Source organism: Copidosoma floridanum, unplaced genomic scaffold (genome assembly GCF_036245765.1).
Source record: "Copidosoma floridanum isolate Cflo_tuat_1 unplaced genomic scaffold, Cflo_Japanese_pri ptg000020l, whole genome shotgun sequence".
Lineage (NCBI taxonomy): Eukaryota > Metazoa > Arthropoda > Insecta > Hymenoptera > Encyrtidae > Copidosoma > Copidosoma floridanum.
Window position 1 is genome coordinate 1,349,597 of NW_028321897.1, and position 25,448 is coordinate 1,375,044.

The following is a 25,448-nucleotide window of genomic DNA, read 5'->3' on the forward strand; positions in this document are numbered from 1 at the left end:
ACTAATTACAACAAAAAAAAAAAAAAAAAACTGGTACGTACATGAGAAATCAGGTATGGTACGACTGTAAGATAAGTGGTTTCTACAGCATAATATAATTAATTTCAAAGAAGTAGCTTTTCAAAGACACAAGTAGAGGGCCAGAGGCAAGTGAAGTTGTGTTTATTTCGTCACGTTTCTGACTACATATTATCGTATAAGCTGAAGATTTTCACATACACCATTTACTTTCCTTTGTCTAATATACTTTACATGCTTTTAGCAAAATGAGCTTTTACTCTTAAGCACAAATTTTGCGCCGTTTTTGAGTTTCAAAGCTTTTACTCCAACTGATAATCATCGCAAAAATTTTTGACGTCACTTGCTAAGTAATAGCTTTACTTTTATAATCGTTTTTCACAGAGAAAGTGCATAAACCTTTTTTCTTACTTATACATTAACTGTTTTATTCTTGAATAGCGAAAATTTAATTTTAATGAAATTAGAAACGATAACAGATGAGAAAAAACGATTACAAAGGTAGAAAGACGTATGGAAAGACTTAAGTACGTACCATAAAAGATTAATGAGTACAAATAGATAACAAAAAATTATCATATGTATTTTCGGAACTTGTACTTTATAGTATACATGTGATTTCTACATACATGCGAGAACTTCGTTCTTACCGGGGTGCTCCGAATTTCACACGTTTTTTTTTTTTTTTTTTTTTTTTTTTTTTTTTTTTTTTATATACGTTGGTTCCACTAGAAATTTTGTTGTCAATTACTGTGTCGTAAACAGTAGGTATTTAAAAATAAACAAGTCTATTTCCTACGTTAGGCCCTTTTTCAACCTTTAGATGATGACTGCGCCCTCGGTAAATTAAAATTTGCATCTGGGGTACATTCCAGGTACAACTGCTATGAGCATCAGTTACGCATTATACGTTTATCAAAAAATTATACTGTCTACAATTTTAAAGGTGATTGTTCCCAAGTCGGTCTCTGTAGTATAGGTATATCGACAATTCATTATTTGCACGTTGTGTGCACGAAACACTTTTTTCTCCCTACAACTGATCGATCGGAGCTATAAAATTTCTAAATGTCTGCACAATTGTTTTAAAACCACGCGTCTCCTGTCGAGATCAAAAGTACCTTGGGTTATTTTGCTTTCTCTGTAGCAATTTCCATTTTTACTTTCTTCGTGATTTATAATTAAACATGAGCTGTAAGAAAGAAAAAACCAAATCAGAGCAGCACAGCGCGCAGTGCCAACGACGACAACGGAGGAAAAAAGGAGATGGTGTCGTCATCGCGCACTGCCTGTATATCATTTCCCAGTGGGAGTTTCACGCGCCGAAAAACCTGTTGGGGCCCTCAGGCCCACGAGATCGCTTATCCAGTCGTATCTCTCGATCCAGCCGGGCCGGCCACCGGTGGTCCTTCCCTACTTATCTTCATTTCGCTCGTCGCACACGGGACCGCGGAAGCGTGTCCTACTCCGCGAGATCTTACGCGCATCGCGCTTCCTTACATTTTCACTCAGGGGAATAACGAGCTTGGATTTATTTACGGGCGGACATCTTGCATCACTGGCATATCATATACCTTTCATTACAATGTACTCTTTTTTTTCCCTTATACGATAACAACTGGGCTTTTTAAATATTTCGGTTTTATCCATAGTGAAAGCATGAAAAACTTTTGCACCCTCGTTTTCAAAGAAGTTCAAAGTCGGTCTTTGTACACAAAAAATTATGTATGCACCATAGCAAATTTATTACATTCGGAGGTAGATTAATATAGATTCAAATATTCCATTCACAAACCTACGGTCCACCTCCAAGACCAACACTCTGGCCCACTCACAACAACCCACAAGCGCTACCAACGACAGCATGTGAAACCTCATTCAGGCCCATCTGTGAGAGCAAAACACGCGTGCACGTGAAAACCGAAGGGGAAAGTAGTTATCGCGCTCTCGAGCCAAGTATATGGGACGCACTCGTGGCACGCGCGCATCAAGAGAGATAATAAAAGGGGGCGTCTCGCGCCCAAACGCAAACACAGAGGGGAGACATCACGTCGGTTGGTACCGTTGGGTGGCGCTGGCCAGTGGAATGCCGTTTAGCGGCTTCTTCTCTCGTGTCTCTCTGTGTAACTGTGTATACCTATGCTCGCCGACCCTCTCTCTTTTCTCGCACACGTGCTGGCGCACAGCTTCTTTTGTGTATCCATGAGTACCTAAGCGTACACTCACACCTAGGCCTATACATGCAAGTTACCCACGCAGTGAACAGACAGGGGAGATCCTTCTTTTTTGCCGGCAGAGACGCTTCCTTCGATCTTTTGTCGCCTCTTCCCTGCTTATCTCTTCCGCGTGCCCCGACTCCGAGACCCCCCCCCTTCCTTCTCTTCTCACCCCCTAGCTTTCGGCCGACTATCTGATGGGCCATCTTTTAATATATTTCATCGGTGACTTTTAATTGTTTTAATCGCTATGTCCTTACGCCACGGTAAGGAATTTCATGCATTTTGTTTGAAATGTCAGTATCTAAGTAGATCATTACATGGAGTCGGTATAGAATTTGTGCATACGATTGAGACTTATTTTGCTGTTATAAGAGTGTATCCGTGATTTTTATCTTTTTCTGACAACTGGTCTGTTGATCGACAGAGGCCATTTGTGAATGATTGGTTTTTTTTTTTAATATTCGATACTTTGAATTATGCTTCGGGACCATACTTTCAAGACTGTACACAACAGAATATTTTACGTTTATTAAGACGACTCGAGCGGACAGTATATATTATAAAATACTTAGCACGGACATCTTTTTTTTTTTTATCATTCGCATGCACTTGCAAAGTACAAATGACCTTAAATTTTAACGCGAGTCGCAATAAACGATGCCCACTTTGTGCTCGAGCGCTTTAACGTGTCATGTATATGTACCGTTCGGCACTTGCCTCGTGATAAAAGTTTTATTCTCCGATACAAAAATAACGACGTCGGATTTACGTTCGAATGAGGGACGGTTCAAAAAGCGGGAAATAAGAAATTTACGTGAGCTTCGAAATTACCGTTCAAAAAGACTGTGCATTATACAACAGTATTTAATTGCTCGATACTGCGCGATGCAGTTTGGTTACGTATACAGTCATCCATACGTACTTACCTTTTCTCATCGTTTTAACAACTCGATTAATGTTCTAATTGCCAGAAAAATAAACGACGCGTTTAATGAGGTGCAAGTAAGGTAGAAACACGTGAAATGATTGGGCAACAAAAATAAAAGAAAATCATGACAAGGTATGATCGATTTTAACACGCTATTCTACACACAACTACGAATTTTTAAGAAAAACAAAAAAATTTTTGAATATTTTTCGCTCAATTTAAAAAATTATAGTAAACGTAATTGCTCCGCTAATTGGACTATTCATTCGCCTACAATAAACTGTTTTCTCACTAATCATATCTATGAATAGTTTTATTAATAATTAATTAACTGAAATATATGTTAAAAATTTTTGTGTGCAGCAAGTGCATGAGGTGATTTTAGTACCCGTGCAAAAATATCTAACTTTGTGCCCCCTCACGAGCCATTTCAAAAAGTTTTCAAATTGCGATCCACTACTTTCTATATAGAAAAATGTAATAAAGGTGAGGGCTAGAGGTGTTTGTATAGAACACCCACAAGCTAGGGTGCTCATAAATAAAAAGAAAAAATCGACTGGAAATGACTGTGTAATGATGTTTATAATGGCCAAAATGACCGAGCAGAGATGCCTTGCTACGGCACGAAATTTCATGAGTCACTTGTACTTTTAACAACTACAATGAACACCTGCACCCATTTACACCGAATAAAGACAGTCTGTTTGCTTAACTTAATGCGTGCTCCTTTCTTGAACTTGTATTTAAAAAATTGCTATGCTAAAAGATTCACGGATTATTCAGTTATTGGTTATTCGAGTATGGGTATCTCTGAGAGTAAACACTTTATAAATCAGTTTTTTGTATGAAAGTTGTAGCTGATTAATTAAAGGAGCTTACAGCCTCGTTCGGTCTCAATCCTAGTAGTTAGCGAAACTACCTACACGGTATGATCGCAGTTATTTCAAGTCAGAAGTTTTTGGTTTGAAATTCTATCGTTTTTGTAATTCGAGTCCTTAAATAATTAGTTTCAACATATAATGTAACGACATCGTGGTTATGATGTATCCATATCGTTAGACCGTTGTGTACGAATAAAAGGCATTAAATTTCAAGATTATATTTAGTGTGTAAGCAGAATACCCACATTACGTAAAAAAACAGATATTCAGATTCTTCCGAAAGTTATTTTTAGGACTGGGTCCCGTATAAGTATTAGTTGTCCGTCCTTTATTTAATTACACAATGAATTCCCTGCTCGCATGTCGAGTTTTCATTGGTTCTGTTATTACTTTGTTATTACAAGTAGTTCGAAGAGTTGTCAAGGCACTTTCGTAAGCGCAAAAATTGTACCTCGGAAAGAGAGCTCGCGGCAACGCGCCCGGGGATACGAGCGTAACGCCAATTTTCTCTGATTATATACGTTTGATCTACGCTTGATGTATTAATAGGAGAGATGTTTTCCATTGGAATTTCGTAAAAAATCAAAATGGATGATATTTTTGTTTTGAATTTTCCGTGCATGTAAATCAACGAGGTGATGGGGCGGTAAATAAAATAAAATTTATTCACACCCGGGGGTCGAACTGGGACAGTTGATGTTAACTAATTATCACCTAAGCCAAATCAGCAATTCAAAACTCGGAGAAAACTTTGTTTTTTCAGTCGCATTTAAATGCCAAACACCTGCGAATTACGAAGAATACAAGAGGATTTCTCACATTATGTGACATGTTTATTTGAATTCTCGGTATGATAGGTCGTCGACCTGTCTACTTCAAATGCAAAAACAACGAACATATTTTTCAGCCGTCCGTGCTTACGAAATACCCAAGTATGTGGAGTAATTCAAAGATTTCACGATTAAAAAAACTGCAATCGATCAGTAGGAGCTTGAACGTTTTTCGACTGAATCGAGTATTTGTTTAGCATTTGAATATAAGTTTTCAAGTGTTACGAGAAAAACGCTTCATTATATTTTTTATAGTCCTATGTGTGATGCTAAATATGTGTGCCAACTTTCGGATTTCTTTCAGAGATAAACAAGGTATACTTAAACGATAAATAGATATGTAAAAAATACCATTAATCAGATCGTGAGAAAGGAGCGGGACTCCTTTTTTTCATAATTGATTCACTTCTTACCACTTGAAAGCCAAGTTTCTTACCCTATGTAACGTAATTATGTTTCTTTCTATTTTTGCCGATGGACTCTTTGAAAATGACTATAAAAAGCTTTCACCAGAGTGTATAACTTCTTGCACTTGATTAGATATTTCAGCCACAAATTGCGTGTTCATTAGTTGGTATCTAAAAATACCATTGTGAAGTAGTATCTCTTTGTACAAAATGAGAATAAAGATTTTGGACATTGTTTCGACTCCAAACATTATCGCCATCGTGAAAGTTATTTTATTTGTGCGTTATAAAAGCTTAATAGAGGTTTTGTAAAAATAAAAATATATACAGATTGTTTTGTTTAACTTTGTTTTTTTCGTTAAAAAAGCAAAAAAAATTGCATTTGGTTTTTCAAAAATCCACAAAATAATATAAATATTTCATTTTACTTTTCAAAAACACAAAAATTAAACCTTTGATTTTCAAATTGAATTTTTCACAAAGCATTATAGGCACATCAAATAGAAGTTTATATTATAATACGATGTATTGAAAAGTAATTAAAAGTTACTTGAAATGAGGAAAACATTAGTTTCACAAAAAGAAATTATAAATTTCGTAAGTGGTTTCCTCACGCAATATAAATATATTAAGTCAGTTTCAAAAATGAAAATTGTACTTCCTCAAATCTCGTAACTATCTTGCGTTTTTTATCCAATCAAGTATTATGAATTAAATGAATAATTTTTTATTTCTTAAACTACGCCGGTATGTTGAATTATTCGTAATTCCAGCACAAAGGAAAACCTAAAACAAGTGAGACGGAAAAATTAAAAATGTTTTAATTAAATACGTCCATCTGCGTGGGGCATGCACGTGGATATGGATGTGGCAACCTTGGAAGTCAAATAGAAAAACTTTTCTGACTCATGGAATATAGAACGTGTTGAAGTTGCTCAACTTCCGGAGTAAGGTCATGAGGGGTATATTCATTGTAAATGAAATCTTGTAGCAATCGTTTTACTACACGAAATGACATCCTCCAAACTTTAACAAACTCTTCGATATCATAATAGAAACATATTGTACTTGATATCCTGTATTTATAAAAAATTTCAAATACAATTTGGTTTTAGCTGAAACAGTAGATTTCAACATGGTGGCGCATGTCACATCGCTAAGGCCAACATGGCGATTAGTGGGCCCGAGGGTTCTTGCGAAGCAACGCCCAAGGGGTATTTGTGTTCACCTTGGCCGGAAGCACATCAGTGGCGAAAGGTACTTTTTGTGGGAATCGTTCAAATGACAAAGAATAGAAACTCAATGGACTTTTGGAATTTTCTCCTAAGGGTTCTCAAGCTCTCGACTTAAAACTAAGTTTTCGGGTGCAAGCTTTTCATTCTCTCGAAACAAATCCGTATTACTGATTGGGATGGGGGGGGGGTCCGAAATAACCACAGTTCACTTCAATTTCGCAGTAAAACTATAAATGTTCATTTCAGCGACGTGTATTTCGACGACAACGATAGCTCAGTGCAGCGACTGTTTATTATTTCGACAGCCAATAACAAGGCAGTTTACTTTGACTTTCTTCTTATACTGCTCCGTGATTGGCTGTTGAAGTAATGAACAGTTACTGCACTGAGCTATCGTTGTCGTTGAAATACACGTCGCTGAAATAAACATTTATAGTTTTACTGCAAAATTGAAGTGAACTGTCTTCATTTCGGACCCCTCCCTCCCTACCGATACTTCGTTTTTGACGATTATGTTGAATTGAATAATTGGTCGTATGCATGTCCACCCGTTGAAAAAATATTCTCAGATGCGGGTGAGAAACAGTTCTGATCGTTGAATGTCATTGAATTTAGACTTCAGCGTCCGGAAGTAGGTTGAGTTAGGTGTAAGCAGCTAACCTTATCCTCAGTGTCGCTCAACTTGCAGAAACATCGCTTGATCTCTCTCTGATAATATATTTCCATTAGGTGTATGAATGTGATTACACCTCGAAAACACATCTATATTTTCGTGTATCCATCGAGTCGTCAGCTACATAGATATAAGGAACTAATTTGATATGCTGCAATTTATACTTCATATCTTATTCTTTTTTAATTAAGTAGATTGTATTCTCATTTTTTTTCATCAAAACTAAGATTGATGGAACCGAATAGATATATTCAATTTTTATGTCCGTAGTAACTGAAAAGCTGTAATGATCTATATATCTAAATACATAGCTCGCTATTATTGAATAAATGTAGTTTTAATAGCTTTTGATTTTCTCGGTAGGCACCAGACGGATAACATATTATCTACTGCCAAGCGATTGCAGTTTCAAGATATTTTCTCAATTTTGTTGTATTGATATTTAAATGACAGTGGCATGTTCGATGTGCTCAATGATCTGAAACAATTTTTAGATAACGGCGTACTAAAATATTTTCACGCGCAGTAAAAAAATGTGATGGTTCTAAAAGTTTATCAAATGTTTTTGGTACCAATAACGTAAACTTTTTCCCCTTAAAAATTTACCAATTTTGTAAATTTAAAACTAAATACATGCGTACCTTCTTACATTTAAGCTCATCGAATAAAAATCCTTGTACTTGAGCCCAACTTAACTCTCTTTTAACTGTAGCACTTCAACCCAGATAATCGTTGTGGTTTATCCCGTCCAAAGATCAGATTGTCTTTTTCGTAGACACTTGATTTGTCTCTACTGCTATATATTTCTTACCCTTACAATAATATACGATACGATACATATACACATTGTTGTTGATTTGGAACTTAGTATGTACAATGTCCTTCTCGTGACATATGGCTCGGAGTGGTTATATAGATAAGTGATTATATCGATTTCATGTTACTTAGTTTTGGAAAAAAAATTTAAGACTCAGAGTTTCTCTTCATATCGTGAAATATACATGAACATTCCAGAACATTTTATATTGGTGGATTGTTCTCTTTGCTCACATCAGTCAATGCTGACGTAGATACTTTCTTGCTTAGTCTTCCAAGAATCAAAATTGATAGAGTGACTCAGAAGAAATCATGCTTTCTTTTTCGGAATTGCTAATAAATTTAATTTTCATACTCAAACGTTGTGACAACATGGAAATCGTGTGCTGAGCGAATTTAACTGCAAATTTTCCTTGAAATCATATAATGTACATACTACTTAAACATCAGTGCTTTGATTCCAATTTTTATTTCCTAATCGTTAGGGATGTTTCATCTCACGAATACTATCAATTAATATCACAACTGGAGTAACTCTTGAAATATTTTATTCTCTCCCCACTGTTTTAAAGTTGGAGTCAAGAGAACTTCTTTCAACTGTACATCTGTAGATTAAATTTATTCAACTACATAATCATTGCAACAGCTGTTTTATTTTTATTGTTAGTTTTTTTTTTTTTTTTTTTTTTCAACAGTTAGCTTGTACTGGAAAACAAACAATTTTATTTTAATTAAATTGTAGTTGGGTATTATAATATCCATGCATTTATTTTTTATTGTAATTCGATGCTATTTTTTGCAGTCCGCACTTTATAAGAATTTAATTGTCATTAAAAAATAAAATTGGCGCAGGTTATTATTACTGACATTAATTAACTTGGAGAAATAGTACCGAAATATTACTATCTTTCTAGAGTAACTAAAAAACAAATTTATACTTTTCATGAAACTTCGAAAGATTGAATGCATTATGGAATTTTGTTTCATTTTGCTCACCAGCTGTCGTAACATTCCGATGCCTTATTAAAAAAACGAACTTTAATACCACGTAGTGTATGTAATATTAGTTGACACTTTTATTGACGTTAGAATAAGTATTTTAATTATTGTAAATTCAACTACATCAAGCAAAATAGACTGTGAATATATGAAAAAAAAAAAAAAATGTGGACTTCACCATAGCCACGCTGTTCTGATACATTATTATGTCAGTTATTACATTATTCATCCAGAGACAATTCTCTCTTTTTATTAGGGATTCGTTATAAATATGGAATATCAAGTACAATATATTTCCATTATGATACCGAAGAGTTTGTCAAAGTTTGAAGGATGTCATTTTGTGTAGTAAAACGATTGGTACACGTACTTCATCAGTTGAGCAACTTTAACTTATCTCTCGCTACCTTCCTCAGTTTTTAATCATGTGAAAAAAGAAAAAGTATGTGTTTTATTCAGTTTTTATTTATTTTTTTTATTTTTCGGGTACTATTTCCTATCAGCCCATTGAGCTGTTCACGGCATTGATATCCAAGTATCTTTGATTAACTATGCTATAAAAAATATACTTTAACACTCCTATACTTATCATTTTATATGAAATACGATGTATTAACTCACGCAAGAATTCTGTACATATGACGATTGTGTTCATCATGGGAATCTTTCTCCCAAAACTTAGTGCTACGCTTGTACTAAAGTAAAGTAGGGTGGCTCTCTCTCTGAGGCTTGGGAGCCGTCCATTAATTACGTAAACACCTTGGGGGGGGGGAGTATGTTATTTGTTTATTATAGATGACGTACGGGGGGGGGGCATTCGAATTATTTTACGTAATCATCAGACGTTCGACATAAATGATTTTGTCTTTCCCGCGATTCATATTTCTAATACAAGGTTTCATCGTAAGATCAATTGACACCCGGCAAGTATTCGTTCTACACAGTAAAAAAGCTTTACTAGCGAATTGTAAAAATTTACTAAATGAAATAATGTAAAAGTGCAATTTTTTTTGCAAAATTACAAAAATTTTCGTAGTTGTACAAAATTTTTGTAATTTCACTAGATTTTATGTTGGACAGAACTGCGACCCATATTAAATGTAGTAAATATACAAGTCAGTTTGTAGTCCATTTTACAACTTCCTTAGTAATTTTAATACTGCGTAATAGTAAGTTCACAATCTTTTTGTAAAATAAGCTAAAGGTACGTAAACGGCACGAGGCACAGAGGCTGGGCATTGTGAATGTACATATTGCGAACACAAAAGTTAGTATAAAACAACTTTTACAAGATTTAACAAAACACCACGAAGTGCTATCGCAGGCTTGCAGCTGCTCTCGGTTTTCAGTTTATTAGTGATATTCGTCGATATCGCAATGTAAGTTTCGTTCTTTCAGTTATTGTTTGCAAACTAGCGAATTACAGTTTCAAAAGTAAGGTTAAAATAATTGAAGTTAATGTACAGATTGTAATAACGAATAGTTCTATTGTTACTCTAATATTTAAATTTTTTTATTATAGTTATAAACTAAATCGTGATTGGGATTAATTTGCCCCGAAAAAAAAATTGAATCAAACCAAAAATTACAATTAAATCTACATAATTATATAAGCAACATGGTAACAAATTTTTTGGAATTCGATAATTAAAAAAATTTAATTATAAACTGATTGTGATTTACATTTACATTTAAATTTGCATGCCAAAAATCAAAATAATTTTATCAAAATTTTTATTACAAATACTAGTTTTAGGATAGTTACAAATTGTAAAAATAATTAGGCAAGATTCACTCATATTGTTTTGATAGTTTCCAAAGCCATTATATGTTTAAGAAACCGATTGTGATTAGCAAAATCGATGAGATGTGAGCAAACCAAAAAAGTTTTTATTTTATTTAACGTCTCAGTAGATTGTAAGACATTAACAAAAAAGTTTTACGTTAAAGTTATTAATACAAAATAAGATTCAAAAGAAAAAAAAAAAAAAAAAAAATTTATTTTTCATAACGATTTGTAACCCTTTTCCCGAAAAATTGTAAAACAATTTTCAGATTGTTGTTAATCGTAATGAAATTTCGTTCTTTATTCTCACTGTAGACTGAATTTATTTATCCATTTACAATTTCATTTCAAAAAATACTACAGAAGGTGTAAGTCACGCCCTCTATCTTTAATAAACTTACTATTCAAGTGTTATTTTTACTACTGCAGTTGTACTTATACAAGCGCACCGTAATTTTACAAACGATATTATAAAGTCACTACTGCATTTGTATAAGTACTGTCGAAACATCAGTCGTACTCTGGTATTACAAGCGTCGTTGTAAACTTACCACCCTTTTGTAATATTACATTTCATTATTATATTTGTATGCTTTACGAAGTGAATAAATAAATTAACTCACTAATTTAAATATTTTTCTTACTTTTTTATTCAAGTTTTGATTATATTTACCTTTATTATGTTTACTATAAGGGGTGGGGGGGGGTTTCAAAATATTATTGTAGTTTACGTGGGGGGGTCAAAATTAAGAAAAAATGTGTTTACGTAATTAATGGACGGCCCCTTGGTACAGCTGCTGTTACTATTTTGCGAGAGCTCGCCTTATGCATAATCCATGTATATAGGACAGCAAATACATGTATATAGGACAGCCGTCGATCCAAATGTCTCTCCATGTTGGGCTACGAATAAAGTGCAAAAATTTTATCTCGGCGTTAAAAACCAGCTGCCATTTAGTTGTACAAATAATTCAGCGTGAAAAAAACTTTTACTCTACTGTTTCCTGATTCATCCAACAAACCATAGATTCTCTACCACTCCTCTACAATATTAGTAAAATCTTGTAATATATTATACGCATATATTATACATGGCTACTATCGCAGGTTAATTTCAAGGTCAGAGGAAAACGTATGATACTTGTATGAAACACATAAAATATAGCGGAGGCCTCCAATGTACGAGTATATTTATACGGATGCTTACATAATTATATATGGTGCTACGGTTGTCCGCTGCTGTTCCGTCGGCTTTGCGCTAGACTCGTTCTACTTACTCACGCTTTTGATCAAGAGTTGTTCGACCAACATCTTTGGGAGGGCTCGAAAATGTGTTGATTACTTATTTATAATTATTTTTATAACAGTACGTATTTGATAAAAAAAAAAAAAAAAAACGAGTGTTGATGTAAAAAAAGGTTTTTCTCATCAATATTTTCAATTTAACATGCTTTGGCACGATCGCATTGTGAACAGTAAACACTTTTTTTATGATATATACCAATGACTATACTCGAGTACAATATTTTAGTAATCTTTTGACCAAACAGCCTCAGAGAGTCAAGTGAATGATTATTTCTTTAAAGCTATGATTATAATCCATAGTTTCGTATTATTTTTTCTACGCGCAATGGAATTTCTGGAATATTACAAAAGTTAAAGAAAATAATAGATAAACACATGAAAAAAAAGTTTCTGAGTAACACGTATCTACCAGTGGTTGGGAATCCATGTCTTAGCAATGCTTCCAGATCGATCTGCTTTGTATCCCATAAAGTCTCACGAAAAACCCTTAGTTTTTAATTTACGTTCCTAAAAAATCGTGCTAAAAATATTAGTAGCCCCTCTTTTAAACAAAGTATTTACACATAGCTTGGCTTAGAATAAAGTTGAAGTGGCCCAAAATTTACTAGCGTTTTGAAGTCGTTTCTATACTTTAAAGTAACAAAAAATCCCGGTGCTCACCGTAATCGATGAAATTATAACTTTAGTTGTGCTCGAATCAATTAAAACGGTTTTCACAAGCTTTTTGTTGGTTTTTCGTTTAACGGTGTGTATATGTGAAAAAAGAAAAGAAAGAAATCCGACCAACTATTGTACTTGGGATAAACAAGATTATCAAGACACACTGGCATCATCAAAATTCGCTTGCCAGTACAACCAAACAGTACACACCCCCTATGTATCTCGGAGGGCCGCCGGAGGGTCGTCGGCAACGCGCGAATGGCTATTCCCTCCCGAGTACCGTATAGCACACGGCAAAAAAACGCACAGAGAGAGCGCAGTCGTCCTCGCAAGTATTCCATCTCTCCCAATGACAGGCGGACACGACCTGCAATGTACCCGCGACGACGCGTTCCAGTGCGAAAAACTAAACTCTTCCAAGTGGAACTCGATAATCCGATGCGCCGCTACTGTGCGTATACGAGCCATACAGGCGCGAGTGGCGCGTCAGCGACATTAATTAAGACCGCGCGTCTCCCCCCCTCCTCGTCGCGCTTCCAAGGATAATACAACGCAGCGGAGCCTCGGCTTTCTTTTGCACTCCGTGGCCTGCGCGTACAGGCTTTCTTGGGATTTCACGTCGCGGAGATTAATGAGGAGGAGCCGATGAAGTGGCTCGACGGGAACAAAAGACGCGGCCGCAGGTGATGGATCTTTCTCGCTCTTGCGTGTCCAAATGGGCTGAAGAATGAGACGCACAATGGACATCCAGTGGATGGACTGTACGTCGCGGAGAGGCGCGGGGAACGCGCTAGAATCAATTTTCCGTACGGGGAGGCCATGGGAATCGCGCCTCTACGCTGCCTTAATTACCATGTGATTTGTGCGCATCGAGTTGGTGGATACGTGAATAATTAGGTATACCCCCCTGGTAATTCTTTAAATGGCCGATCAATCAGAACTTCCATTTGGGCTAAGGTTTAATATATATATATGCTTGGCAAATATTTGTGGTGTTGAAACGTTAATTGATACGGTGGCTGTATTCTTCTGAAGGAGAGTTGGTTGTTTTTTTGTTAAAAGATCCTCTGTACATCTATAGAGAGACGTGAGAGACATGTTTAAAAATAATTTCGCGAGCTATATTTTCAAAACTTTGCATGGGCCAATCGTTCGTACCCATACCATACGAACGGCCGAATCGAACGATTCCTGGTGGGATAATAGGCGTGGACATCCCATTTTCTACTTCTGATTCTGCGATTTTTTTGTAATACAAGTTACTTTTATTGATGAAAAATGCCGGTCGGTTCGAGATTTACTTCAACGTTTTTGATGATTCCTTTTCTTACGATTCGCCGATCTAACCCGTCATACGTAGGAATAATAAATTTTTCCGACAATATTTCAACAGCAGGAAAATATGTTGCAACTACGATTAAATACTCATTGCACTCGTGTGCTGCTGGAAATAAACGTCACCACAAATGGCGCAAAGATTACATCAGGGACATTTGACCGTTATGGGACAGTATGTACGTGTTGAAATTTGAAAAAATTCGCACTTAAGCGTTCAGTTATGTATACGATGTTCAAGACTTGAGAAGATCAACAATTTGTGTCAAATCAAACAAATGTAGACCTTAGGGTTCGTGAACTATGAAAGTTGACGCGAAAGATGGTCAGTTTTGATGTCACCCACGCATAAAAGGTCGCTCGAACAGTATGGAATAAAATTGCTAACTCGATGGACGAACGTTTCCGTTTGATTGGTAAGTAAGGGCCCAAAAGGCACAAATTAATTTCCTGCATATTGACTGCAAAACAAAGTGAGTTGCTCCAATTCTCGTACCATTTCAAAAGACATCACAAGTAATATTGATGGGGTAAGCATTGGACAAACAGTTAACTCGATGTACCGTAATCATCACGCTAATTCCATTGAATTAAAAAAACGAATAGAGTGTATGATTGATGCACGAAAGAGGTACACAATACATCATGTACACCATGTTCCATCACAATTTCAACACACATTTTTGAGAGCTCTTAAATCAGGAGTATTTCTCACCTATTGTGGTTATTTCTCGATTATGTAAAGCTGCTGAAACGGTTAATAATGGTCCTGAAAAGGATTACGGCCATTCCTATGTTCTCCCAACGGAGGAAACAAATGTTCAAGCAAATCTCAGATGAGCAGTTGGTGAAAATGGCACCACTAGCACACACGAAAGCTCGAAATAGAACCAATACAGCAGTGGGGGTTGTTCTTGGGATGGGGGGGGCGAGGGGTGGGGGTAAGTGCGAATAACTTCAATTACGGACAAAACGGCACTACTTTAGATCGGAGGAGAGAAACGCGTGCCTGTCGAGAGAGCAAAAAAAAAAAAACATCGCGGGCAGAGAAGCGTGAAAGCGACACGCCTCGAAAAAGTCCGTCCAATGGTAGAACACCGGAGGGCTTAGCCAAAGTAACGCGTCTCGCGTCGTTGCGTTTGCGCGCCGTTTGCACCACCACCACCTCTGTATACTCGCCCGTTATATACCTATACACACCTAGTAACAGTAGTTGTACACTTGTACAGCGTACTACATGTATATAATACATGTATATATGTATACAGCAGAGGAATAAGCAAGCGTTCGCCCAGCATCAGTCACCCATATAGTATAGGCATAAGTAGGAGAAAAAGCGAGCTGGTGGTGGTGGTGGTGATGAACGAGGCGGGCCGAATGGCCGATGGTGGTGGTCGTAACGAGCGCGTGTACACACACACATACGCGGCATAGGTACCGCCCGGGAGAAAGAGACGCCGGTAGGAAGGAAGGCACCCAAGTGTAACCAAGTACCTATACACTTGGGTAAGAGGGGCCATATCGCGCGACCGTATACCACGACATCCCGTCTCTTCAGCGCGCAGTTGGCAGCTCCGACGCGTACGGCACACACGCACCTATGTACACGATAAAACGTCGTACCATACGCTCCATATAGTCGCATGAATGTAACACATGTGTGTATACACGTACATGTGCGAGGAGGTCCGACGCCCCCCCCCTCCGCGAATCAGTGTATACCCCCCTCTCTCTCCCCCGTGCGCTAACGCCGCGTGGCTCGACTCCGCTACTGTGACCATGACGCGTGATCAGCTGTTCCGCCGCGGACTCGGCGACGTCGGCTGTTCCCTTTTTCGCTGAACCGTCATCGCTGCTCCCGCGCGCATTCGTATCGCACGTACAAGTACATATATATATATTTATACATACCTAGTCACCCTTTCGGGCTTTTTCTTTCCGGTTTAGCGGAGCGCGCGAGTACTTACTCTGCTCCGTGTACATATACATTGTATACCGATCTGTCGCGCGCATCGGCTTTTCATCCTCGATCGCTCTACTTACTCTTTTTTTTGTTTTTTGTTATTTTTGTTCCCCGTAACCCTATGTCATCCCTGTCCTTTTTGTTCTTGTTGTTCGCGATGTGCACAGTGTGAAAGGTACGACCAGAGAAGAAGTTGACAAGAAACAACAAGGGAGAGTCCGATCGCTCCCCCCATATATATAGGAAGAGGTGGAGAGAGAGAGAAAAAAAAAGTTGTTGCCGTTGATTGTTGTTTGTTGTTGGTAATAGTGGTAGTGGCTGTGGTGGTGGTGGTGGTGTTTAGTGCGAGTGCGAGGGTACATCCAGGGCTTGGGCGCCCGCCGAGCTAGCAAAACTGGAGGTTCTCGGGATGTTCCCGCCGCGCACGGAGGCGCCGAGCGCCGAAAAGCTCGCGCTCTGCTACGCGCCCCACGTCGACATGACCACTGTCATCGAAGTCGAGGTGATTTTTTCTTTTTCTTTTACCTATCATCATAGCGCGTTCAACCTGCTTGACTTTGGTCGAGTTACATCGAAGATCCGAAACGTTCTTTTTGGGTAATTTTTCAATACCACTCCGTCCGAGTGTCAAATATCGGGATTTGGATTCTCCATTTTGGCCGAACAAGAGCACACGTTTCTCTTACTGCGTATCTACATGTAAAAAAACAAAAAAAAAAAGAGCCCAAAATCCAAATGAAAAAAAAAAAAAAAAAAAAAAAAAAAAAATGAAGAAACTATCTCTTGTATGCACACACGGACACAGAAATCTGAAAAATTGACAACCGAGTCGTTAACAGCCGGTAAAAATTCACCGATACGAGGCGAGCAATTAGCAAAGCAGAGCCCGCGATCATCGGAAAATTCATTAGCCGGTTGCTCCGCAACAAAAGATAGTCGTGGCCGAGGGGGAGAGGGCAATTAGGCCCGTAATCGTTCGAAAAGCACCTTTTAACGAGCGCTCCGATGGCGCCGCCCGATCGAGCGTCTTCCTTTAGTCACGGAGACGCTTTCCCTACGCCGAAAAATTCCAAGCGGGCCCGACACGCCACGCGCGCTCGGACGACCCCCCGCGTTCGATACACCCTCCCCCGACACCTACTCCCAAGGTCGAAACGGGACCAAAAAAAGCACGGCTTCCCCCCGATTATGCCCCGTCCTGTGATGCAAGGGCGGACGTTGCACCGATTTCCGCGCGTGGTCGTTGTCTATCATCGCCCGGTCACGTATATGTGCGTAGCGTCACTCGGCGGTGAGAAAAAGTTGTACTTGCAGCACTGAATCATCGTCGCGGATCGCTCGTGTCCTTATCGCATTTCGTAGGCTCGATTAAGCGGACGAGCTCGAGTTTGTCGGTGATTTTCACGCATTGCGCGCGAGCCGGGGAAGATGAGCAGTTCGGAGTCACGGGACGAGCGGTCCGTTGGATCGGGTCCCCGTCACGAGAGCTACGGCGGTTTTCCTGCCTTTTTCCCGGGTCCCGTGGATCTAGAGCTCAAGTTCATGGTGAGTCTTTGACGTGTACAGTACACCTATATATACAGTTTATATACGCCGGTGGGCCGGTCGATTCGGATATAGAGTGGCTCGCGCGGCTGCTCTGCGGACGAGTGTCGATATTGCGTTGCCGGCCCCGGTTTTTTAATACCTCCGTGGACAAGCCCCGGGCTCGGCTAGACTCGCTTGGGGCTCGCGTTATTGGGTTATTGTCTAAAGTGGCTTTGTTTTTTTCTTTCTTTTATCATCTCCCACGTTTGTGCGGGTGCAGATAAACGCGTGATCAAAGTTATTGCCGTGACGAGCGTTCCTTTCAGTTTTCCTGCAGCGATTCTTTTCATCCGATGATTCGACACGACTTTAAATAACCCTCGAGTGGATATTTTTCTTGGCACCTGTTCGCGTCTCACTGATACATTAGTTTCATGATAAATTTGACGAAAAACGAATGTAGTATAGGTGCACGCAAGACGTCATTACTACGTCGTTGCGATGAGGAGGGAAATATCTATCTTTGAGAGGACGAGACCACATTGGCTCTTAACCTAATCAAATAGCATTGCTGTAGTCGTGTTTGAGAGTGACAGATTAATCGTTATAGATATATTCTTGTGATTCACTTGGAAGTGTGACAGTCAAGTTTTTTCACTCCACAGCTTTTCTACATAATTTTTCCCATTTAAATAGGTTTACAGTGAAACTAGTTAACCATTCGGTGCACTACAAATTTGGATGTCCTTAAAATTATTATCCACCTCACCACAATCTGTTTTATCAAAAAAAAAAATTTCAACTACACACTTATAATGTGAAGGTCACAACTTTTTGTTGTTTTTCTTATTGTTATTGTTTTAATATTATCATGTACGTTAATTGCTTCAAATTCCATGGAAAGTGGGTATTACCTAGAAAAGTGTCACTTTACTACTGAAAGTGTCTTCACGTCGTTTATTTTTCCTAAAAATGGAAATCGTTTAGTTTGAAGAAAAAAGAATCATGCATTCTATTCCACTCGTAAAACGATGCTTTTCACTGTTACTCGGAGAAAACTTACGACTACTGTGATGATATCAGGTATGGATGAAAAAAAAAAAAAAAAAGACAATTGTATTTAAATTCCAGCTTATGACCTCCGAACAAAAGCGGGAGTAGCTGATTTCTCGAAAATTCAATCACTTAGTTAAAAATAAATCCTCATTTCAGGACTGATAACAAACCGTGACATCCACATACATACGCGCACTTAAAATACAAGAGCCTGCGCGATCGCACCTCCGCATCTTCCAACGATAGCCGCGGCTCGAATCGCCAGCAGCGTATAGCCCGCGGCGTGACTACTGTACACAAGCGTGTTAGTGTACGCGCACCACAAATGTAAAAAACAACGATTCACCATCGAATGATCTTTTCTCAATGCGCATAAATATTCACCCACCCCAAATTGAGACGAATTCGTTTGGAAGGACTTTGATGGCGGGGATCGGATGTTTGCGTAACCGCCGGTTTCCAAACGCTTTCTTTTTTTTTTCTAACGAACATCACGTGCACATCTTCAGTGGAGCTAAATATAGACTCTCGGCCTTGGAGTTGAAAATTATGTGTGAGGTATATATACATATGTACAGCGTAGAGATTGAAAAATTTACTTTCTATTATTTTTTCGATCCGATCGGCACAAATCATGCAAATCGAGCCGCGAGTGCGGGGACACGCTCCATCTCCATCACCGGATTTTTATTTCCATAAATACCACAAACGGTCCTTCACCTTCATTTCTCGCTTTTTAAAACAAGCACTTTCTCCAAAATCCTATCCGTAGCCGCAGTAAGCTTGATACGCGTCACCCAAGTTGGTCGTTCACACAAGTTTATTGTATGAAAAATGTGAACATAACACAATACGGAAGTCAATAGAAAAAACGGCACTGCAACCAAAGTTAAATACGCCACGCTTTAATGAGTCGGAGTAAAATCATTCCAACAGCAGGAGTCGTAGCCCGTGAGTACTCTCGAGACTCGAGTACTTTTCTGACGTATAAATCTCGAGCGCGTTTTCGGGACCCGCTTATTTTCTTCTCTCCCGTGCACCCGAAAAGGGATAAAACCTCACCCCTCGCTGCACTGGCTAAAAATTATTGTCGAGATACGTGCCATTGCCCTGGATTTTTCCTGGCCGCGAGAGCAAATTGCACTTTGGCGCGTGAGTAACTCCTTATTGAGGGGAGGGAAGAAAAGGAGGAGCGACCGATAAGTCATAACGCGATGGCCTGCTTATTTACGCTGTGGATGCACGTGGGCGCTGGTGTACAGGCCTCGTTCGTTTTCGGACGCGAGAGTTTGGTGAAGCTCGTTTCTCACGGCTAAAGATTCGTTTGTGCCGTTAATTGATCGGGTGGGGAAGGGAGTGCTTTTTTCTCGCGACTTTACGGAAAAAAAGGGATGGGACTTTGTAATTGTAGTGGTGCTTTTTATCCAAAGTTCTGATCTTTGCGGCTGTGCTGCAGAATAACTGGGGAATTTTCTTATTTTTACAAAGAGTGACGCTGTGTACGGCGTTTTGGATATGATTTTGGGGTTCAATGGACAAAGTGTGTAGCGACGAGGTTGCCGAAGCTTTTTTTTTGGGAGCATTGAGTGTAAAAACCTTGATATCTGGCAAGAATAATCATAGGGGGTTTTTCATGTCAAACTGCAACTCTTTTAATTGTTATGCTTCAAATGTACTTCTATCACTTTATTGCTCCTCGAACTTTTTTCTGCATTTTTCAGATTTATGTACTTAATTATTTCTAAGTAATTAAATCCATTATATTTTTGTTTTGGTATATTAACCAACAGACCACATGTGATTTGTTATTGTTATTTTTAAATTAAAGTTTCATGAAATCTAAATATTAAGTTCAAAACAATTTACCAGAGATTGTGACTTAAGTACAGAAAAAAGTTTGCTTGTGCTATACATTTTTCTGCTGTTGGTTTGTTAAACACGTTTCTGTATACATTATAGTACATACATACATGGTACAAAAGAGGTTTTTTTTCTTACGACTTCAACAGTCCGCATCGGTCAAGTCATTATGTACATATTAGTTAAAAATTTTATTTTTGAGATTAATTTCTACCTGATAAAAAACATTTTTGTGGTATTTTAAATATTCAATACAATGACTAAAAATTACTTTGAACCGATATTTCATTATCAAAAGGTGGAAAATCACATTATTGTACATAGAAAAAAACTTTTTTTAATACGTTTTTTTTCTAAGAAAAAATCGTTCAAAACGTAAACTTAAAACAAGTTTTTTCTATCACAATTACTAATTAGATTACTATTAATTCAACTGCTTGGTTCTACTATGAGAATTGAAAAAAAAAAAAAAAAAAAAAACTGATAACTTACAATCTTGACTCTAACTTTTCCGTGTGGAGCGTGGCTTCTAGAGCGCGGCGAAAAAGAAAACTAACATTATACAAACATTCTGTTTTTATCATAGGTGTGGACAGGAAAACAGTGATCTACAAAAATTGTGTGTGTGCAATGAAAAAATTTCAAGAATTTCTTTGTTAATAACCAAATAATCAAGAACACGCTTATTGTTCACCAGTAATAATCAAGTCCCTACGTTTAAAACAAATAAGCCATTGAGAAAAAAAAAAAATCGTGATTCTCTTTGATTTTCTTAAAAATACCAAATTACGAAACGTATCGAAATCGTACAAACTCACCCTGCCACGTCATCATCGACCCGTCCTAGCCGCGTGTACACTTGACCACTCGCTTGACCAAACTTGACCCAGTAATCTGCAAAAGTGCACTCATTGGCCCAACCTGTGCCAGAGCGGCTCTCCCTGTGTGGCTTTAGAGATAAGCGCCAAAATTTATGCGATCGAACGCGCAAAAAAAAAAAAAAAAAAAAAAGGGAAAAAGTGCTACTCTCATGAGTTGCGAATTAACGGAACCTCCAGTGTAGGTCCCAAGGCTTTATTTATGGAAATGCAGGTCGTGCGTTTGTTCGGCCCTTTTTTTTTCTCCTCAGGTTGGTGGTACAGCTTGTTTACGAGCCTGCAAATCGGTGCATTAAAACTCCCGTGCGTTCGGCGAGACTCATTGTCGCGTAAATTCTTCTTTATCGCGAGCCAAATTTTTTGGCACAGTAATGCGTCGCTTCGGCAATATTTTTGGACATAATTCTTTTTTTTTCGTTCAGGGTTTTGGTGCAGCGACGCATTTCGTTTTCTTTCGGATATCGTATGCCTTCCGTCCTACAAATGTTTATACTATTTTTGTCGTGAAACATCAAGAATCAATTTTAATTTGTCAATAGTCACTATTGTATACTATAGCTCATGGCTTGTAGGGTTGAAAGGTGGTACAAAGTATATATTTTACTCACAGTGTTCACTGTATTGTCACGAGAACAATACTTATCTAGCTAGTAGTTCTAAATAAAAATATATATGTATACAGTAGTTAATTGCTATTGTTGCACATTTATAAATTATGCGTGTGCTGCCGTAAGTGGAAAACTATATTTAAAACGTGTTCGGATACTTATACACCTAGTCAAACATTAATTAAGTAATTGTCTTCGGATAATATTATGATATACACAACATCAATGGAGCAGCCGTAGCACAGATGGCTAAGGCGCAAGCTACGGTTAGCAGGACTTATGAATCCCAGTCAGCGCAACTTGAAAGTTTTTGTCAAAGTTGATGTTTACGGCTATGCTCCGTCCGTTATTTCACCCTCTTACTTATGATTGACTGAGGGGACATTGCCAACACAGCCTCTGGCTAGAGATCACTGGGGAGCATGACATGGGAAACAGGGGGTGGGAATCAATGTTCTCTCCACAAGTAGGTAATGGCAAAAGTTACCTGTGAACATCCCTCTGGTAGAGCATGGGTTACTTTACTAGGACAAGACAACAGAAAAATATTTATAATCCATACTGTAAGAATTGTTCAGTCTAGTTAAGCACTCGAATGACATTTCAAACAAAGTATCGAGTGCACCGTTATCAGTCCAGCCCTTGTGAGTGACAGTTCATTTAAGTACTTTGGTGTTGCGCGTAAGGCCCAAATTTCCAATATACCGGAAACGATTGAGCAATACTATAGCTTTCACGTATGCGGCTTATGTTGGATTACGGTACAAGTATAGTTGAGTAGTAAATTAACTAAATCCTTAATTGGCTCCAATAGATCAACAAATCGATAAAAACACCGATTTCTAAACCATTCGTCAGTGCAAAATGCCTTTTATTCTAGTTGTTGAAAATTGTAAAACCCTATCGTGTCCTGCAATCACAAAAATAATGACGTCAAAAAATCTGTTTACGTGACGCAATATAAAAAACAATCGAAAGATGAACCACATGGAGAAAAAAAGTTTTGTCTCGAATGTTTCGGATACCAAAAAATTGAAAAACAAAAATCCTTTATTTCGTTGTTACGAGGATTTCCAAAAGCAAATTTTCGGGGATGGAGTGGGACCAGACCGAGGGGCTTGCGCACTCTTGAATTCATTAAAAAAGACTTTGTAAGTCATTCTAAGTCTTTCAAAGATCTCGGAAGTCTCCAAAAGACTTCAGAGTGCGCAGCCCCTCGGACCAGACGAAAACACCTCAAAACGAGACTTTGTTTTCAGAGAAACGTACAATTTTACGCGATAAAAGAAAAATGTCATTTAAGGGGGTAGTAAAAAAACGCACTGCGTCGTACCCAAAAAAAAAAAAAAAAATTAACCACGAACATTTTGTCATTTCAGGACCGGCTGACGGGCCACGGCGGCATCTCGTCCCTAGGTGGCGGCAACAGCTCGCCGTACTCCGGGGCCCACCACCACGGACACCGCGGCAACGGCAACGGCGGCGGCATGCCCCACCACGGGGGTGCCTCGCTGCCCACTGCCTCGGACTTCCAGCCGCCCTACTTCCCGCCGCCCTTCACCTCCCACCACCATGCCCCGGCCAGTCCACAACACCCCGGCCTCGGGCAGCCCCAGCACCTCGACTACCTCGTCGGTGACCCCTACACCCAAACCCTCAACACCCTGCACCAGCACCACTACAACCACATCAGCGCAGCCGTCAGCGCTGGACAGAGGAGCGGGGACCTTCGGAGGGACACCGAGGCCATACACGTCGTGAGTCCATTTATCCATCGCTTGTTTTTATTTTTATGCACACGTAGGTTCATGTGTACACGTATACCCACGACAATCAGCGTTTGAATTGATTTTTTCAACTCGAAAGGAAACCCACAAGTTCATCGTTATTCAACAAGTAACGATTGATGTTCCCGTGAGATCGGCATCGCTCGTTCATTTATATACAATCGAGTGGTCGACCAACGAGCGAGACTAGGTATACACAAACTCACACGTGACACGCGCCAGACAGAGGAATAAGCGATAAATCAAGCTTGGCGAAAAAAAAAAAAAAAAAAAAAAAAGTAGTATAGAGTAACCGATCGATACGTCCCCGTCGTTATCACGGCGGTCATGACCACTGTACAGAGAGTCAAAGTTGCACCGCGAGGCTCATTAACATTGGAAACTCGTGGTTTTCCGGTGCCAACGACAGATACACCATACGTATATGCTACTACTACCCGACAATCACGTTGACGTATTGCTTGGCACACACACATATATATATATACAAAAAGAGTCGCCGGTCTCGAATTGGCATTCGGGTCCCGTTAAAACTCGTCGTCGGCTTCGATGATCTTTCCTCCTCATCCCAGCCGATGGAGCAGCCACGCCGTCTGTCCTCCTCGTTTATATACACGAGGCGTGTCGTCCGTCAGCGCCCGACGAGCGGCGGTGCGCTTAAATTCAATTACCCGCGGCCCGGATTTGAGGCACTTTTCGCGTCTCATCTCTTCATTATATACCAGCGATCTCGTTGTTGCCGTTGCCTTAATTTTACACGGCTCGACTCGGGTTTCTTTACGTGTACACCCATTATGTGCTACAGTGTGATCCTCGCCTTTGCCGTGTTTTCCCCCCCCCCAACAAAAAGTACCGTCATCGGCACACTCGAGCTTTTACCCAGCGGTTTTTGTAAATCACGAGCCGAGATTTGGTAGATTCGCACCCATATTGTGTACACTCATTTATGTATATATTGGCGGGCCGTACGAAAACGAGCGGAACTCTTAGTTGTGGGACTCGTCCGTTCGGACCCACTGTTGTAATTAGGGGCGTTTTTAAGAAACGCATACCTCGCGAGTCACGGAAATAAGAAAAATTAAAAAAGTTTACTACGATATTATGAAGATCACGAGTTGACTACATTAAAAACAGACGAATCATTCAAGAATATTATTTTTAATCATTACGAAGCTATACATTTGAAATTTCAAGTTATTTGTTGACTAGTTTTCGTATCGGCTCGGCAAATTTCTGCTCATTTTCGTTGTACGTGAATAATGTAAGTTTGAGTTTAATCAAGTTAAATTGAAATTTATCAAAATAGACTCATACCTATATGCAGGGAATAGTGCACAGTTAAAGTTACCTATTCGGGTACATTTCACGAATGGCATTTACACGTAAAATTTATATTTGTCTAAAACTATCTGTAATAACGTATAAAATTGTTCCTTTAAGCATATATGCCACTGGTATTAAACTGTTTACTGGTACTTTACTGTTTGTATTGACGAGTGGAATGAAATCTCTAAAAATGATCCACCACGAAATCGAAAAAAAAGCTCCCTGCTTCAGTCCGAGTCTGAATTATCTGCTCATTTCCGGTCATACACGATTGACGAATCGCCCCATCAGCTATAGGTGGTCAAACCGCAAGTTAACACGGGTACATCGACCCATCGAGGGAGAAAAAGA

General features: G+C 38.9%; 1 protein-coding gene across 2 annotated transcripts in view; it reads left to right on the plus strand.

The window, feature by feature from the left end:
* Positions 1 to 25,448, plus strand: part of TfAP-2 (transcription factor AP-2) — a 96,048-nt gene that overhangs the window by 23,097 nt on the left and 47,503 nt on the right. For both annotated transcript variants that reach the window (XM_089593860.1, XM_089593861.1), the window contains exon 2: positions 23,364 to 23,741. In XM_089593860.1, coding sequence (XP_089449986.1) covers positions 23,364 to 23,741 — 378 coding nt within the window. The remainder of the gene's footprint in view (positions 1 to 23,363; positions 23,742 to 25,448) is intronic.